General features: G+C 37.8%; 1 protein-coding gene across 1 annotated transcript in view; it reads left to right on the forward strand.

Annotated features, from left to right (window-relative positions):
* COL5A2 (collagen type V alpha 2 chain) overlaps positions 1–14980 on the forward strand; it is a 99341-nt gene extending 84361 nt beyond the window's left edge. The window contains exons 42-54 of the mRNA XM_015867838.2: positions 723–884; positions 991–1098; positions 2387–2494; positions 2623–2676; positions 3026–3133; positions 3286–3339; positions 4588–4695; positions 5430–5483; positions 6173–6280; positions 7901–8192; positions 10275–10462; positions 12213–12437; positions 13335–14980. Of these exons, the coding sequence (XP_015723324.1) occupies positions 723–884; positions 991–1098; positions 2387–2494; positions 2623–2676; positions 3026–3133; positions 3286–3339; positions 4588–4695; positions 5430–5483; positions 6173–6280; positions 7901–8192; positions 10275–10462; positions 12213–12437; positions 13335–13481 (1716 nt within the window). The 3' untranslated portion in view covers positions 13482–14980. The remainder of the gene's footprint in view (positions 1–722; positions 885–990; positions 1099–2386; positions 2495–2622; positions 2677–3025; positions 3134–3285; positions 3340–4587; positions 4696–5429; positions 5484–6172; positions 6281–7900; positions 8193–10274; positions 10463–12212; positions 12438–13334) is intronic.
* The last annotated feature ends 3746 nt before the right edge of the window (positions 14981–18726 follow it).

Consider the following 18726-nt stretch of genomic DNA (forward strand, 5'->3'; position numbering starts at 1 on the left):
GAGGGGTTAACAAAGTGACATTCTTATCTTCCCATGTCCTTTGGTTTTGTTTGTTTTTTTTCTTCAGCAGTGACTAGGATTAGGAGACTTTTAGTTAAAAGAGAAAGGCCTCTGCTAGTTTCTCATCAGTGGAGTTACTCGTGAGATCTGTTAAAATCAAACTAGAACACAAAAACCAAAATTTCTCACATGTAAGCGTTCTTAAAAACTCTTGAGTAAAAAGAAAACTTAACTGTGGATCCACAAGTGAAGATTCAACTCCACAGAGTAATTTTTGTACATGATAAATTGCAGTCGTGCTAAGTTTATGGAAAGGTGAAGTTTATGGAAAACATAATGTGAATGTGAAGTCCTTTAAAGTTATTTGAGAAATGAATGAAGGTCTGTGACAGCACTCTGTTGGACCACGTGAATGAAAACACTGAATGCAAACTTGCGCTTGATATTGGAAACAATATCAAAAAAATGTTTTAGCAGTAGTTATGCAATAGAAGTTAAAAAATAAAAAGTGTCTTTTAAAGGAGTGATTTGAAATTGTGATGGGAGGAGGGAAGAAGGTGTGAGTGTGGATGTAGTTGTAAAATCCTTGGAGTTTAGCACCTCTGCAAATGAGATTGTATGACCTCCATGTTCCGTCACACGTGGTTCCTCCCTGAGTCTTTGGTGGTTGTTTGTCCTGATCAGATAAATGTCCATTGTTTAAAACTTTTAACTCTTATTAGGGAGCTCCAGGGCCTGCTGGGCCTATTGGTGAGCCAGGAAAAGAAGGACCTCCGGGTCTTCGTGGCGATCCCGGTTCTCATGGTCGTGTGGGTGATCGAGGACCAACTGGGCCCGCTGGTGGTCCTGGAGACAAGGGTGATGCAGGGGATGATGGTCAGCCGGTACGTTCATGTCATTACTTCTTCCTCAACTAACTTTAGGTTTGGTCTTGTCATATTATTGCTACAAAAATAATGGTAACATCATTTTATCTCATGTGAATTTCAGGGTCCAGATGGCCCCCCAGGTCCAGCAGGAACTACTGGTCAAAGAGGTATTGTTGGTATGCCAGGACAGCGAGGAGAAAGAGGCATGCCAGGGCTGCCAGGTCCTGCAGTAAGTAACAACCGAACGGATATACTGATGTTGCGTTTTCTCATTGTCTTTATGGGATTGAGAGCATAGTGCATCACAATGTGAAGAGAAAACTGCACAACATCAGTTCTTGGAGTGAACGCAGAGAGAACAGTGAATAACTAGATCTCATAAAACTGTATGAAGTGGGAGACTTTATTTCTGATTCTTTGGATGGCCTGAACCTGAATTAAGACTAAGTGGGTTATATGCTAAGACATATGCTTAAAACATTATTAGTTGACTTGAAACAATATCCTTGGGAAAAAAACAAAACAAACAAACAAACAAAAACAACCCTACACCAGACTACTTAACTGCCCCAAAGTCACTTGAATGTGAGTAAATGTTCTATAACTGCTATTTCATAAATTGTGTCCAACAACATTCCCAATTGCCATTTGTGCTTTTTACTTCCTTGTGGTATTTATGAGAAAACCTAATTATCCAGGAGACAAAAACATTAAATAAAGTATCAGGAAAAATGGTAGTACGGAAGTTCTGTCACTAGTACTACACCCACAGAGTCACTTTGTAGTCTGACAGGTGGAAATCATTCCAGGCTAAAAGAATTCATTGTTGTAAATTACTTCCAAGTGTCTTGCATTCTCCCAGTGTTGGGAAGACTTCACCTACTGCAGATGAGGCCCTAAGACACTGACAAAGAAATTGTTGTACTAGTGATCTGCTACTAGACAGTGAAGCTTTTAATCAATGCAAGCCAGTTTAAAAGTGAGCGACATAAATAAATTTCATAAAAATGTTGCAGTATATTAAATATTATTCAAAGTCTTTTAAAATACTGTAACACTATAAAGCGATGGGAAGCACAGCGATAATAGCAGCTTAAGTCCTAAGCTGCAGCAAGTGAGGATATGCCCAAATGCAGCAGCTGTGTAAGCAGTAATAAAGGAAAGAATCTGCTTATCCTTGGAAGGCCTTACGTACATAAAGATCTTTAGCAAGGTCCCCTTGCCTCCACTGCCAGCCCTTAAATGAGGTCTGGGACAGCATGGATCCTGGCTCCAGACCTTCTGGTCACTTGGATGTGTTGTGTGACCCTGAGTTGGCCCAGCCTTCCCACCTGGCACTCAATTGCTGCTTCAAGCTGTTGTTTAGATTTCCGTTACAAATACTTTCCTTAATTTTCTGTTTTAGTAAGTCAAAGATGTTGAGATACTCATAAGCAATGTTTTATAGGTGTTATTTTTCTTGTGCTTTCTTCTTCAAGTGATTAAATTGTTGATGTAATATTTCTCATTTCTTTAAGGGTACACCAGGAAAACAAGGTCCCACAGGGCCACCCGGTGATAAAGGTCCCCCAGGACCTATTGGCCAATCAGGTGCCACTGGACCTGTAGGGGAAGCTGGTCCAGAAGTAAGTATTAGAGCCTAGTAATGTGCAGAAAAAAACCCAAAACAAGAGAAAGACAACTTCATAATTTGTCTTTTAGAAGCGTGAGATAATGGAGCTAATCAGTGATTGTATATGTCTCATATCTCTAGGGACCTGCTGGAAATGATGGTACTCCAGGACGAGATGGAGCTGTTGGAGAGCGTGTAAGGATAAGTTGTTTTCTTAAATCTGAAAATCTCCATTTCATTACCATATCTTTTTTTAACAGTTCTGTTTTTTTCATTCAATTAACTGTAATGAGGAATTTGCTTTATAAGCCTATTACAGCTTCGAGTAAGAAGAATCTCGCAGAATTGAGAGCACCTGTCCCTGGAAACTGGGACTTGAGTTCTTAAAGAATGATAATCTTTGTAGGTTGTGGTTGTGAGGAAATAAATTAGGAAAGCTAATGCCTTCCTGCTTAGGGGAAAATACATCAAGAATGTAACTTCCTATTATTTTTGTCTACTTCCGTTGTCTTCATATAAATAATAGTGAAATTATGTTTTGCAGGGTGATCGTGGTGAACCTGGCCCTGCAGGCTTACCTGGTTCTCCAGGAGGTCCTGGAACTCCAGGTCCTGTCGGCCCTCCAGGAGATGCAGGTCAAAGAGGTGAAACTGTAAGTGACTTGTTTTGGTTCGGTTTTAATAATTTGTTTATGTGTGTATGTATGTGTGCATATATACATATATATATACAGATAGATAGATATATAGTATTGTGTCTACTTTTGCTGATCGAGTCACATGTCATCTCTGTGCAATCTTTCAGGGTTCTCGAGGGCCAGTGGGTCCCCCAGGCCGTGCAGGAAAAAGAGGTTTGCCTGTAAGTTTTCCATGATCTCTGATTTCTTCTGAGATACTTTTAACAGGGTAGAGCATGAGAAACAGAACCCAAATCAGAACACTGAGCAAAGCTTCAACATCAAGTGTTTTGATGTCCGAATGCTTTTCAGTCTCTTTGGAGCGTGATGCTATCCAGGGGATGGTAGAGTTAGTAATTGGCAATGATCTGTCTGAGAATTCGGCTTAAGAATGAAGAAATGAATGCTAAAGAAAAAGGCAGATAATTAGGTCAAAATGGCAGAAATGTATTAAGAGAGAAAAACAAAAACAAACAAACAAAAAACACCTGTTCCCATGAAATTGCCTTTTCAGCTTAGAAGATTCTGAATTCAATCCAATGGAAGAGCAAACAAACCCCTTCTACTTGTGTTCCATAACACTTATAATCCAACATGGGGAAGAAAAAAAAAAAAAAAAAAAGACTAATGAATTGCAAACTTGGGAAATTCAAAGAATGTTGTCCAGAGCCCAAGCAGAAGATATGAGTCAAAGGAAATGTTTATTGAGTAGTTAATGATAATGATACATCGATAAACGATTTGGTATTCGGCACTGAGAAATGGAGCATGAAAGCTGTGATAAGAAATACAGAACTGAGAGCTTAAGGCGTGTTTTGTTTTTGTTTTTTTTTTTTAACACTTTTTCAATGAGTATGGAAGTTTTCAGCCTATCTAAAATGAAATGAAAGAAACTGAAAGCAGGAGAACTCAGCTGCTTGTACTGGGGAGCCCAAACTCTGTTCTCTGCATTTAGACAGTATAACTTTAGTTGTACTTCAATCATAACGGAGGCAAAAGGAGCTTCAAGAATTCGAAGTGCAACATGGAGGCTTTTTGTTTATTGTTTAAAAACCTGTGAAAGGTTCATCATACTTCAGTCTTGACCATGGAAATCATTTCCAATATCCAGTAATACAGGGATGTTTCTCAGTGTTTATTTCGTGATGTAATTTATTTAGTAGTATTATTACAGTTTTTTGGATATTTTTTTACTCTTTTGTGATATTAAGTAAACTAAGCTTATCACACTTGTAATTAAGTACAGTGCGTTTTTGTGTATTTGTTTGCTTATACTTGGGTAAAAATTGCAATTCCCGCAGCTGCCTCAGCAGTGTATTCTTTTTATCTTTAGAAGTGAAGGAGGTCTGAATGCAGCTCCTGAAACAAAACAAGTTTTTTGTCCTTTTTTATCAGTTTAGAAATTTACATATAATTACTGATTCTTACAGGGTCCTCAGGGGCCTCGTGGTGACAAAGGTGACAATGGAGATCGAGGTGACAGGGGCCAGAAAGGACACAGAGGTTTCACTGGTCTTCAAGGTCTTCCTGGTCCTCCTGTAAGCTGTTTTGTTTATACTAGAATCATATTTGCTTGGCAGTTAAACCGTGTATGAGAAACGTGTTAAAAAACAACATGAAAAACTCAAAATGGAAGAACAACACCGCAAGTTTGTTTGTTTGTTTTCCCCCTCTAGGTATTTTTGAGTGTTTTATCTGTATGCACTTGCTAATATTTTATTGCAATATGACTGTACTGCTTTTGTAGTGAAGTAAAACTTTGCTTTGCAAGAAATGCACTTTTCTATTTGGAAGTGCCTTTGGGTAATGTCAGTGTATTTTAACAGTCAAGGAATCAAATCAAAAAATCTCATGATGGCTGTGGCAGTCTCTCTCTCTCCAGTACTTGTAAAAACTTCATGAGTTCGATGGTAATTGATAGAAAATAAAAAAAACAAGCCCGCTGAAACAAAGAAATGACCAGCTAAACCATCTTAGACTTGATAATAGCACTGATTCTAAATGAAGTGAGGTCAGTCTATTCTGCAGAAACAACTTTACCAGTATCTACATATCATTATTCTGTTCATTTGAATTGAGATTGGTGTTGTTACCATGCTTTTATGACAAAAGAAAACTAATCAGAAGAGAGAAAGGTTATTACCTTAGTTCAAATATAACATAAACTTATTCACACATAAAGTTTATATCACACTTTTTCTTTTTAAGGCAAAAAAAAAAAAAAAAATCTGCTTTAAACATTGCAATTAAGTGGATAATTTCTTCTGTCTAGGGCCCTATTGGTGAACAGGGCAGTCCTGGCATTCCAGGCCCGTTTGGTCCTCGGGTGAGTGTAAAAATTCAGTCTGGTACTTTTTCCCATTTTTGTTTTCTACAATTAGATTTCTGTTTGAGTTTTATTTTTAATTTAATGGCTTTTATTGGTATCATTGTTATATGTTTATTACCATATCTTTTTCTGAGAGATGTTGCCTTGCTAAATAAATGAGGCTTAACATAAGATGCAGGTAGATGAAAATAGCTAGTAAAAGAAAGATAGATGAAGAGAGCTAGATGGAAAGTTCAGGTTAACTACCGATCTGCAGTCTCTTTGTACAGGTGCTTGAGCTGCATCTGATGCGAAGCCACATATGTGGCAGTTCTACTTTTTGGACCGTTTTGCATGGTGCCCATCAACAAGACAAGGAGCTTCAAGTGCAAACTCAAACACAAGTAATTCCATATGAACACGAAGAAAAACTTTTCATTTAGAGCTTCAGAACACCGGAGTTCAGGCTGCCCAGATAGATTGTGGATTCTCCTGTTCTGGAGATAATCTAAACCTGCCCAGATGCTTTCCTGTGAAAACCTGCTTTAGGGAACCTACTTTAGCAAGGCGTTGAGCTGGGGAATCTCTAGAAGTGCATTCCAGTCTCTACAGTTCTGGATTTCTTTATTTGTTTGTAGAAAGGTGGTTTTGTATAACTTTGGTACTAAATGCTGAAACAGATTGCTTCTTTCTCCAATTTTGTGTAGGGTCCTCCAGGTCCGGTTGGTCCTTCAGGCAAAGATGGAAGCCCTGGACCACTAGGGCCAATTGGGCCTCCTGGTGTTAGAGGAAGTGTAGGAGAAGCTGGACCTGAGGTAAGTTGATGGAAATAGACAGGTTACGTTCAAATAATGAGTTATTTTTCCATACTACATTGCAGCACTTTATCAAACATCCACACACTCAAGACAAATCACAATACCATATATAGTACCTCCATCAGCTAACTGGAGTGACCATGCATAAAAAGGACTAATACCTCATTCACTGTCATCTGAACCTCTTGGTATCCACAGTCTTATTCACCAAGATTTCCAGCAGCAGCATAATCTATCATGCTTTGCATTCAGCAAATACTTCAGTCTGTGTTTTCAGCACAGACTAATACTGACCTCAGCTGACCTTCAGACCAAAGCTGTAAGCCATCCACAATGAGCGACTAAGAAAAAACACTCTCTGTTTTGGTAAAACTCTTAAACTTTTCTAAATCTAGCAGGCATATCACAAATCTATCAATCGATGACATATAAAATATATGCTATATCGTCCCCCAGAAGGATAGCTGGAAACCGGAGGGATTTGAGAAAAGAGTGGCATGGATGCCCACGTGAAGATTTAAGAAATGAAGATACTTGTTTTGAGAGATAAGGTAGAAAGGGTAGAATACATGTATGTTAATGTACAAACAAGTTGGTTCCTTTTCTGCCGCATACAATAAATATTCATGGTGTTTCTTGTCTTTATCGTGTGGTAATAGTTACTCTGTTTCATTTTAGTTTCTACCATTTATCAGTATTTCAGTTTCTGCTGGAACATCAACAGTGAATGAATAGTCTGTGTAGAATAAAATGTGTATCCAGATAGTTCTTTAGTATCATGAGACAATACAAGAAATACTATATAGCAGTATTTTAAGTTTTGCTTCTCATGTTGACTTGCATACAACTAATAATTGGAACAAAAAATAAATAAATGCTGTGTTTTGTTTGAGAGATGCGGTTTATATCAGTTTGGCTGTATACTCTGTCTTACTTAGGAACTTCAGTCGTGAATTCTGAAGTAATTTACCTCAAAGGAAATGCAACTTTATTGTATACCATCTCATGCGCTAGAGCATCAGATGTATGAGATAGATAAATTGCAAGCATTCTGCTCCCAAAGAAGAGCTCTCAGAACTTGTAGGTGGACATATAATGCTTGTTGGCAGATGTCTTGCATCTGAAGACTCACTTACCTCTGTAGATAGCACAGTCTAGAGTGTCTCAGGGTAGGCAGGAATGTTAGATTGCTCTGAAAACTGCTTGCAGCTGTGTGGAAATAAAGCTATTAGGCTGGGATTTGAGAACAAGGAGGGATGGATGACTTAAAAATTGGAATTGTGAGGCTTTGACTTCTTCCAGCTGTTGTCAAAAAGCTAAATTGAGAAGTTGAGCAAGATACTAAGACAGACAGTGAAGAAGTGAAGCAGGGCACAGCTCTAATCTTAAAGTGTGGTACCTCATGTGCAGTACTAATCTGTATTCTCTGTTCCTGGAAATGTAAAGTGTTTATCTGTATATGATTTTTTTATTTTTTTTTTCCTACACATCAGTGTGAGTGACCCCAAAGTTTTGGGTTTTTTTAGTGACTGACTTCTCTATTAGTTTACTTAGTATTTACTCTCCTGTGTCTCTATTGCCATTTTTTTTGTTTTGTTTTGTTTTGTTGCACTTTAGGGTCCACCAGGTGATCCTGGCCCTCCTGGTCCCCCAGGCCCTCCAGGACACCTCACTGCTGCCATCGGGGACATTATGGGACACTATGATGACGCTATGGCAGATCCACTACCAGAGTTTACTGAAGATGAAGCAGCTCCTGATGACCACAATAAAACAGACCCAGGAGTCCATGCCACGCTGAAGTCACTGAGCAGCCAGATTGAGACTATGCGCAGCCCAGACGGTTCGAAGAAACATCCAGCACGGACTTGCGATGACTTGAAGCTGTGCCACCCGTCCAAGAAGAGCGGTGAGTGTGAACACACTGCCTTCTGTATGTGCCATGGGAGTCTTCTTACTTCCAGTTTTTACTTAGTCATGAAAAATGTGTGTAATATCTATTTTGATTTTCATCTAATCCAGCACGAATTTGAGGAACTGAAAAACTTCTCCCACATAGGAAATGATATCTTCTTGCCTGTGAGATATGTATTCTGATATAAACCACGTTTATTCATTTGGTATGTAGAATAGAATCATTAAGGTTGAAAAAGACCACTAAGGCCATTTAGTGCAACCACCAGCTCTTCATCACTACGCCCTCTAAGCGTGTCACTCTGTGTCACATCTACATGTTTCTTTTGTATGCCTCCAGGGTCAGAGACTTCCCTGTATCCCTGAGCAGCCACTCCTTCTGAGAAGAATTTTTCCTATATAAAACCTAAATGCCCTTGGCACAATTTAATGCCATTATCTCTAGTCCTCTCAATTATGCAGGAGAATCATAGAATTACCCAGGTTGGAAAAGACCTTGAAGATCATCAAGTCCAACCACAGCCTAACCATAGCACCCTAACTCTAACAGCCCTCTGCTAAATCATATCCCTGAGCACCACATCCAAACGGCTCTTAAACACGTCCAGGGATGGTGACTCAACCACATCCCTGGGGAGCCTATTCCAATGTTTAACTACCCTTTCTGTAATGAAGCGTTTTCTAACGTCCAACCTATACTTACCTTGGCATCACTTGAGGCCATTTCCCCTCATCCTGTCACTTCTCATCAGTGAGAAGAGACTTGTTCTACTCTCATTGTAAGCACCTTTCAGATAATGGAAAAGAGTGATAAGGTCTCCCCTCAGCCTCCTTTTCCCCAGACTAAACAGCCCTAGCTTCCTTTGCCTCTCCGGAGAAGAGGCAGACCCCTTCCTCACCTCAGCCTCCTTTCTTATTTTTATGTGTTTTTACATCTGAAATACAACTAAGTGTTACCAGCAGGTAATACCACTTAGATTATGACAGAGATAGTTACGTCAGTTGTGAATATTTGCTTAATTGCTATTAGCTCAAAATATTACCATCAAAGTAGTATTGATGACGTGTGAGTGTAGGTGGTAAAATGCTAATGTGCCAGTTGGAGTTGCCCTAATTAACATGAGTAGCCACTGATAGAATAGTCTGGAAGGCAGACAGTTTTTTGTACCCCTTACCATCTTCTCCCTTGTTTCCTGAAATGCTACAACCGGCATCAACATTAGGAGAAGCACCCACAGCAAATACTTGTCTAACCCTTCCATGTTCTTTATGCACTTGGAGCATCCAGAAGCTTTGAAATAGATTTGAGCAGCATTAACCTTAAACAACTGTCACGTCTCGATTCCTCAGTTTGGTAATATTTGTGTCACGGGTTACCTAGATTTACCTTTGCCCGTGACAGGGGGCAGCCGCCCTGTAGGGCCCCCAGCCCAGAGAAGAAGGGAAAGGGGAATGGGAAAAAGAACAGCGGCAGCAATCTAAGGAGGAAAATTTATTTTACTAAATATGATATCGGAATACAAGATAACACAATATAATACAATATGATTGAGGCTAATAAATCGAACAAAACAGAGAGAGAGAGAGAGAGTCCCTGAAAACCGAGAGGCCTACTGTGAACTCTAGGTGATGTGGCTGGAACACTTCCTACTCTCCGAGAGTCCAAGAGAGAGAGAAAGCCAGCCTGGGAGCGAGATTATATATGTCCTCCTCCTGTGACTTATCTCTGGCTGTGAAGTCCTCTGGGATACGTAGTTTTCTTCTGAGAGCTGAGTATTCAGGACATTGTTATTCCACGGAACTGGAGTATAAAACTTTTTAATGATCCATACTGCACTTGATGTTATAATGTGGAATACTGACAGCAACTTTACAAAACCATGGCAATTTGAAATGATAATTCGCTCAATTCTGAAGCGACTTTAAAGTGAAGTACGTGTCAAAACATGTATTGGATGCTGACATGAAACAAATGCTTGTGTTTTGTACTGTCAGGACATGGTTTTGATTGTATCTCCCCTGTTATTTCAAGTATCCAGGTAATATAACAGAATTTTATGTTTTATATCCTTTGCAGGTGAATATTGGATTGACCCTAATCAGGGATGCGTTGAAGATGCTATAAAAGTTTACTGCAACATGGAAACAGGAGAGACCTGCATTTCTGCAAATCCATCAACTATCCCACGTAAAACATGGTGGGCCAGCAGATCATCTGACTCGAAGCCCATTTGGTACGGCCTTGATATGAACAGGGGATCACAGGTAACTAGACGTATTTATTTTGAAGAATTAGCTACTTAGGATGAACGTTACTTCCTTTTGATGTGGAATTTCATCTGCTCCACTGAGCAAATTTGGTTTAAATTAGAACATTTTGTTTCTTGATTTGACTGACTTAGTATACAATTAGTTGTTATCATACAGTTATTACAGGAAAGGGAAAAAGAGTGCAAGTACATCTGAGGCAGAATTGGCTGTAAGCTGCCACTGCTGGTAGATGTTTATTTCTATTGACCTTAAAAACTTGAGATTCTCTGACAATCTACTTTAGTGACTTACTTTCTTTTTCCTTAAAGTGTTTTGTTTTCCGAATATGAGATTGAAATTGTTCTTGTTTCAATTGATTTCTTTTCTTTCTGAAAAAAAGCTCTTTACTGCTGAAAACAAGACTCACTTTATAGATTCTCTCATTGAATCTACTTTTATAGAAAATAAGCCCCATCATTCCTTTTAAAGTACACAGTGCTGAATCTGTCGGTCTCTAGGCAGACGAAAGTTTTGTCCTTTGCTTCCCATTCAGTTTTCTTTCTGTGGTCAACCTGCTTTTAAAGATAGGTCCGGTGGTCCTGCCAAATGACAGAAATTTATGCTATGTACAACATATAATTAATTGACCACCTTTTATCATTTTTAGTCCTGGTTTGTTAAATTAAAACCAAATATATTTTTCACTCGTTATTTCATATAGAGTATTTAAACATATTTAAAATGAACATGTGATGGGTAAATACAATAGGGCCTGTATCAATCAGTTCCTGTAGACTAGTCATAATTGAGAGCAGGTGTAATGTTAAGAACAGATGTGGTATTGATTGCTTATTTTGAGATGCTTTCACCTAACTGTGAAGTTTTGGAAAACTGTCCTTGACCCAAGAGGTAACAGTTGACATTTAGCTGCCTGCAGAGCTATGTCTGGAGGTTTTTTGGTCCTGTGCTCTTGGGAGGAGGTAATAATCTTTTAGCCTGGAGAAGTGAAGGCTCTGGGTAGACCTCATTGTGGCCTTCCAATACTTGAAGGGAGTGTACAGGCAGGAAGGGGGAAGGGCTGCCTGTGATGGTGGGTAGTGATAGGATGAGGGAAAATGGTTTTAAAATGAAGCAGGTGGGAGATTTGGGTTAGATATTAGGAGGAAGCTTTTTTACTTAGAGGGTGGTGACTCACTGGAACAAGTCACCTGAGGAAGTTATGGATGCCCCATCCCCAGAGGCTTTCAAGGCCAGGCTGTATGTCACTCTGGGCAGCCCGGTCTGGTGGTTGGTGGCCCTGTACATTGGTAGGGGGTTTGAAACCGTATGATTGTTGCGGTCCTTTTCAACCCAGGCCGTTCTGTGATTGTATGATCTTGAGTAAAACTGTAAAAGAGTATTTTGTGTTTGGAAACACTGCCCATTCTAATAGCTAATGTTAGGAACAGTATAGTAGACAGATGCCCACGTTGCAGATTTTAACTAATACTTGTCTGAGGTTGTTGTAAAGCACAATTTCATTCCGCCTTTCAGCTTCAGAGCTAATTGGCCAAAATTCTTCCAAATGATCCCTGCTGCAAGTTGCCTACATTTCCTTCATCCTCAGCATCCATGAAATTAAATAACAACCCTGCTTAGATTTTATGTCATAAAGCTCCTACAAGTTGTGTCTGGAAAGAGTTAGGATAATGACATGTTTATAGAATTTACAAGCCGTTAATGACTTCTTATGTAATTAATGGTGATTGACTTCATGTCTTCGCAGTTTGTGTACGGGGATACAGCTGTCACTCAGATGACGTTCCTGCGTCTCCTGTCAAAGGAAGCTTCCCAAAATATCACTTACCTCTGTAAGAACAGCGTTGGGTACATGGATGACCAAACTAAGAACCTGAAGAAAGCTGTCGTTCTGAAAGGGGCCAATGACCTGGAGATCAAGGCGGAGGGAAACAGCCGATTCAGATACACTGTTCTTCATGACAGCTGTTCTGTAAGTTGCCTTTCCATTGCTGGTATGGAAAAAAAGAACTTCTGGCTCTTAAACGTGGCATTTCTTGATTTGTTAAGCAATCCATGTAAAAGGATAAATAAAACACTGCAGAACTGCACTATGAATTACAGAAGTAACTGAATAGGCATTTTACTTCAGTTTTCAGTTCATGTAATTGATGTCTTTGGAGGATATTTATGAACTATTAGTTATTAGTCAGCATACTGAGATGCAAATGATCCCAGCTTGCATTTTTGCAAACAGTATTTGTTGTTTCTTTGTGGAATTTCATAAAGAAATTCATCTCAAGCATTAGTCTAAGAAATAGGTAGGATTATTGCAAGAATACTCTAGAGAAAATGCATTGGTACCGAGACGGACTGAATTGGAGAGGAAAATGTTCCACCCCCAGAAGGTTGTAGTAGCTTTGAATCCACCAAGTGAGCATAGTGTAGATTTTGTCCACAGTTTTCTCAGCCAAATCCAAGGTCTGAGCAGAATTTGTCTAAGATCAGTTTTGCACTTGATATAAACCAGAATACTCTCCGTGTTTTAAAGGAATGTACTTCAAGTGTGTGTGTGTGCAGGTACATATACATAGAAAGAATAGAAAGAAGTTAATAATGAATGGAAAAATCAGTCCGTCATGAGCGGGGAATCATCCCATATCAATTGGTCAGGTCCGTTCATCACGATGAAAGCAAGACGTAGACAGATGCTTTAAAATAATGAAGGTACAGTGCAGGAAGGAGAGGATTGCTCAGCAGAGGTACAGTGAGATAATCCTGAAATGCCTCAGACAGTTGACTCACCCAGCTGGACTTCAGATGAGATCTGGACTAATCTTTCTCCTCTTTTTTTTTTTTTTTCTTTTTTTTTTTTTTTTTTTCCTTTCAGAAACGTAATGGCAATGTGGGCAAGACGGTCTTTGAGTACAGAACGCAGAACGTGGCACGCTTGCCTATCGTAGATATCGCACCAGTGGATGTTGGCAGCACTGACCAGGAATTTGGAATTGAAATTGGGCCGGTTTGTTTTGTGTAAGAGGAAGGGTGGAAATGAACACAGTACTCAGCCGCAACAGCAATTAAACTCATGAACTTAGACTGATTGAAGTTAATCCTGAGACTCTTGAAGTAATGGCTGATATTGGATCAGCACTGTATATACAGTTTCTAAATGCCCGGCTTCCTTTTGAATATTTATTTTACTTGCAAACCTTCCATTTTAAATGGTTGAGCCCTCTTTTTGTGCCACAGTACAGTTGTAAGAGAAACAATGACCATCTTTTAAAAATAACATTACTCCTTTTCATTGCTTTTTTTTTTTTTTTCAGATGACTTCAGAACTTGAGGTATTCAAAATAGGTAGTTTTTATGTGGGACTATGTAAACATCTAGTGGTAATTTCTTTTGCTTGGATACATACCGAATAACAGGAAAGTGGAGCACTTTTGTGAACCGTTTGCTATATTTCAGGCATATCTACCCTCTCTACCCCAGTTTATCTTCCTGTGTGTGCCAGCGTAATAGCTATTTGTGTCTCTTGCAGACAGAAAGCAAGCTCTCAGACAGGGTCATCTGAATCTGGCATTGTCTTTCTTGCACTTTCTTATATTAAAGTCTGCTAATAAGAGTATTCTACAGCCATGATTAATTTATGAAGTAGAAGTACTACTGGGGTAAATACAAGATTTCAGAGTAAGTGTCCCATTTCTTCAATTTTGAGAACCGATTTTACTTCTCACCATGTATCTATGCAGTTCCATTAAATTATTATTGATCTTCACAATATATATTAAACCCTACACTTGTTGATTTTTTTTTTCTAATAATTGCCCATTTAATAAGCCATTACGTATCAAAGCTTCTTATATACGGTGCCAATTTACGTACATTGCCAATAATTCACATGTTTACCAGGCCAATGGCTAATAAGGAAATGTTAGAAATCCCTGATTTTTAGCTGGCATCCTGACACGAGTTACCAATAATTTTGACTTGCTGGTCTTGAACTGTCAAGGCAAGAAAATTCCATCATTTCTTAGCGTGAGCTACCTCATCTCTGAAAGTTGGGATGCATTTAATATTCATATCGTTATTTTAGGTATTAAAAGGTGCTATGCTTCTGTTATTATTTTGAGAAAGGTGACAGGCAGGGCAAAAACAAAACAAAAGCGATGGTGCTAAATGGCTCTGTAGAAGGCTGATGAAATAAAGATGCTGTCTCAATATCATTTTCAGAATTTAGCTGTTAGGCTTACGGTGTTTGAGAGAACAATGATACAGTGCATTTATTTGTTGGTCATACAGTGTATAAAATGTTTTGTACCACCAACATGCTTTATTTTGTAAAGTATGTGGGTACAACATTACTTAGTTCTTCATTTCTTAATTGCATCTGTGCTCTCTGAGTTTTTTGTTTGTTTCTTTAAAAAATAAAAAATAAACATCTGGGGCCATCCCTAAAGAAAATCATGCACATAGCTTTATTCATGTATCTTTGCAAAGCATTTAATTAAATACGTGCTTCTTGCTATTTAAGTGGTTTTCTTTGTGTAAAACTCCTTCTAGTGTGTCCCTTATCAGTCTATTTCCAGAAAAGTAAATATAGAAGTGTTATAGTAAAAATAGAAGTGTTATACATATTAACATGTAATATAAGTGTTATAGGGGTGCCTTTAAAGTTACACATACAACATAGACATTATTAATAACATATAATAAACACACATTGCTCCAAAGAGTTTCCTAAAATGAAAACAGAAAGACAAAACTAGAAAACATATTTTTAGTAGGTAATATTAAAAGTAGGTAATGTTAAAGGTCCAAGTGTATTAATTGGTGTTTAAATACTCTGGAAACTATATGATCAAGGATAGGTTTACTTTTCCACTGTGAACTGCAACAACAAAGATAACAGTTGCCTTCCACTGTGAAATCTAGTCTATAGAAGAGAAGTGCTAAACATATTCTGGAAGGAGTTGCATCATAATTTTGGATGAATCTGAAAAGATATCATAATTGCTGTGAGGCTTAATGTTTTTTATGCAGAAGGAACTTCATTACTGTGGTCTGTTAGGTGTGAGGGTATATGTAATCAGACTATAAAAGCAATTTTCTGTTCTAAAGAGTCTTTTATTTTTCCTTGTGTAGTAGTAGACAGGTGACAGTACAATTTATATTTCTTTAGAAGATACTTAAGTTTGGGTTTTTTTCTGCAATATGGGGAGTTAAACTGAAATTAGCTTTGTCTGGTATATGCTAAAAGTCATGAAATTGTATTCATAATAGGATATTCTACAATGAAGAGAGATAAATTTGATAAATTTTGTTTACCTAATAAGCTTTCAGGGAGAAGAAAAGCTTTTTAGTGCTACAGTTGAGATGCTAACTGTGATCTTTGCTTTCATGGCTATTTAATCAAGCAAATTTCTTTGAAGAAGGTGTCATTTTGTAGAAAAGTTACCTGTTTTTAAATGTCAGTCAATAATAGCAAGGTAACTGTATATACTTTGCTTGGAAACACTGTATTTGGTCACATCTTGGTGTATCACATTAAAAATCAGACTACTTATTTTATTCCACAGTTTTCTGAAGCATGAAGTATGTCATAAACTTTCATATGCAGGTGCACCATGGAATTTTCTTTTTGTTTGCAAGTGGACAGCAACATGGTGTTTTTATCTGTAGAATGTAAGTACTGGGCTAGAGATGCAGTTAACTGGCTGTGAAGAGAGCTTTGTGGTTATTTGTTTTCAGAACATTCCACCAGATATTCATTAAGTTGTTTTGGTTTTTTGTGTGTGTGTTTGGTTTAGTTCTGGCTTTGACTTGGCAGATTGGGTCTATTGGAATTGACTTAATTGTTTGATGCTTTGTGGCCTTAATATGTCCTATATTAGTTCAGAAAGGCTAAAACTAAATGGACATTGGATGGACATTTGAAGACTATTTTTGAACATAAAGGTAATGAGAAATTGCTTTTCTTGTTCCAGAAACTAAGTGAATGTTTGCTTCACTAATGTCAAAACTTGCAGACTGATTTGTTCTGTATTTCCAGTTTTTTGCTGGAAGCATTTAGCATTTCACTACTGCCCTGCAGGTTGCCGGTATTAAGAGCACTGAAACTGAATAGTGGCTCTCAGGCATAGTCTTGCCTGGGTTCTATTATTCCATTTTCTGTTTGGTCAGATACCACCAAACATAGGTTAAGATTTCATAGCTATTTAATGTTAAGTGACACCTTAGTTGTTGGCTTTTCAAACAATATCAGCAAGAAGGTACAACGTGCTTGTTAATTTCAACAGCATTGTTGGTATCAAATATAGTTGCCTCCATAATTTCCTCCCTTCATTCACCTGACAAGATCCTAACATCTCCAGCAGTTGTTTTCAGGCTGGTTGGTTGGCATTATTTCGTTTGCTTTCAGCTATATGTAGCAGAGATAGAAGGATGGTGGGGAGGTGCCTCAAGGCAGGTTTGAAGATGAAAAGAGTAATGCTAATGAGCTGCAACTCTGAATGTCACACAAATATGGAGTAGGTAACCACTTGCATTTTCTTAAGCTGTTTTAAAAAGAAAAAAGCAAGTTTAACTCCTCTGCATTACCTGGATACCTTGCAATGGTCTGTGCTTGTCAAAAAACAAATTAGAGTGGAAAAGGACCGTGCTTGTCTAATGTGTTTGTAATCCAGCCTTGCATTAGACTATTCTAAAAAATTTACAATCCAATATGCAGTTATGTAGCTAGTTCATCTTTTGCTTTGTAAATGTCTAATTAAGAAACTGTATGGAAGCATAAAAAAAATGTTTGAATGACCAATTTAGTTTATTGCTTTCCCCTTTTTTTGGAGGAGTTCTCTGGTCTCTCACTGAGATAATGTTAAAAATCTGCCCTTCAACTCTGAAAAACAGATGGTATCATTTTTAGGAAAGAAATGATTTTTCATTTTCAGGGAGAAAACAGATGTAGCATGGAAGAGCTGTACAACTAAGTGAAAAATTGTGGAGCAGGGGGCATAGTAGTTAGTGCTTTGTGAATTGGTTGTACTTTCAGTGTGTGAAAAACGTTTAATTTCACATTGCATTGTGGAGAAACACTGTGCTATATTTTTCTCCTGTTTGCTGCTTTCCAGAAGTGTTTGCTTCTATTGTATTGTATTTATAACTGCAAACTTAACTGCAGTTAGAGAGAAAAAAGAGATATCCCAGATACTATTTTAAGGTTTAAAGCAAAACACTTCTTTAAAAAAGGTCAGAAAACCATTAAAACTTAAACAAACAAACAAACAAACAAAAAAACCAACAAACAAAGAAACCCACAAACAAACAAACAAAAAACTTAAAAAGTCAGAATTTAATCAGTTTACAAGTTGTTCTTTTCTTTACATGTTTATATAGAGTTTTCTTATCTCCCTACAGTAATTTTTATCAGCCTTTAGGACAGAATTACTTTCTCAGGCTTCAGTGACACATGCTGTAGTTTAACAGTCGATGGTAATCCACACTGTCCAAGGGAAAAAGTATTCACTGTTGCTTTAAACTTTTCTAGCAAATGCCCTTGAACCCTCCAAAAACTTAGAAGGGAACCATAAAAATACAAGTTCTGTAGTAGTCTCATTTTTAAAAGATGAGAGTGATGATGTCTTTTTGAAACAATCTTAAAAATATTTCAAGTTCCTGGTTGGTTTTTCTGCAATTCATCTTGCCTTTTCTGAATTAAGACTATATGCAGAATGTGACTTTAAGTTTATTCATTTACACCAAGATATAAAAACCTGACCCGTGACATATACTAAATTCTTCAGTCACAAATTGCTATCACAGCTTGAAGCTAAAAAGTGTAGTTGTTAAAATTAATTGTGTTGCTGATATACTCTAACAATTTACTTATGAGGTATTTATTTGGCAAGGAAGAATGGATGTTATTCCCTTTGTAAACAAAAATGCCAGTATTAATTAGGTTTTACATTGCATCTTTAATTGCTCATAATATCACTACAAAATACTATATACTGTACTTATCTTCTATGGTTGGACTAGAAGTAAATCAGCAGGTAAATGAATTCTACTTACCTTCAAGTCTGTAGAGAAGTGTCTGCATGCACAGACTTGATAAAAACCCTTAAAAATGTTGGAGAAGTTTCCCAGTGAAAACCAAAGTGGAAGATGGGGTGAAGTTCACAATAGTGGAATTTATTGACGTTTATCAGCTCCATTCTTAAAGAAGGAACAAACCTCAGCTGAAGACTTTTTGAATAAGTAGCTAGCCATAAAGCCACAAGTCT

Source organism: Coturnix japonica, chromosome 7 (assembly GCF_001577835.2).
Source record: "Coturnix japonica isolate 7356 chromosome 7, Coturnix japonica 2.1, whole genome shotgun sequence".
Classification (NCBI taxonomy): Eukaryota; Metazoa; Chordata; class Aves; order Galliformes; family Phasianidae; genus Coturnix; species Coturnix japonica.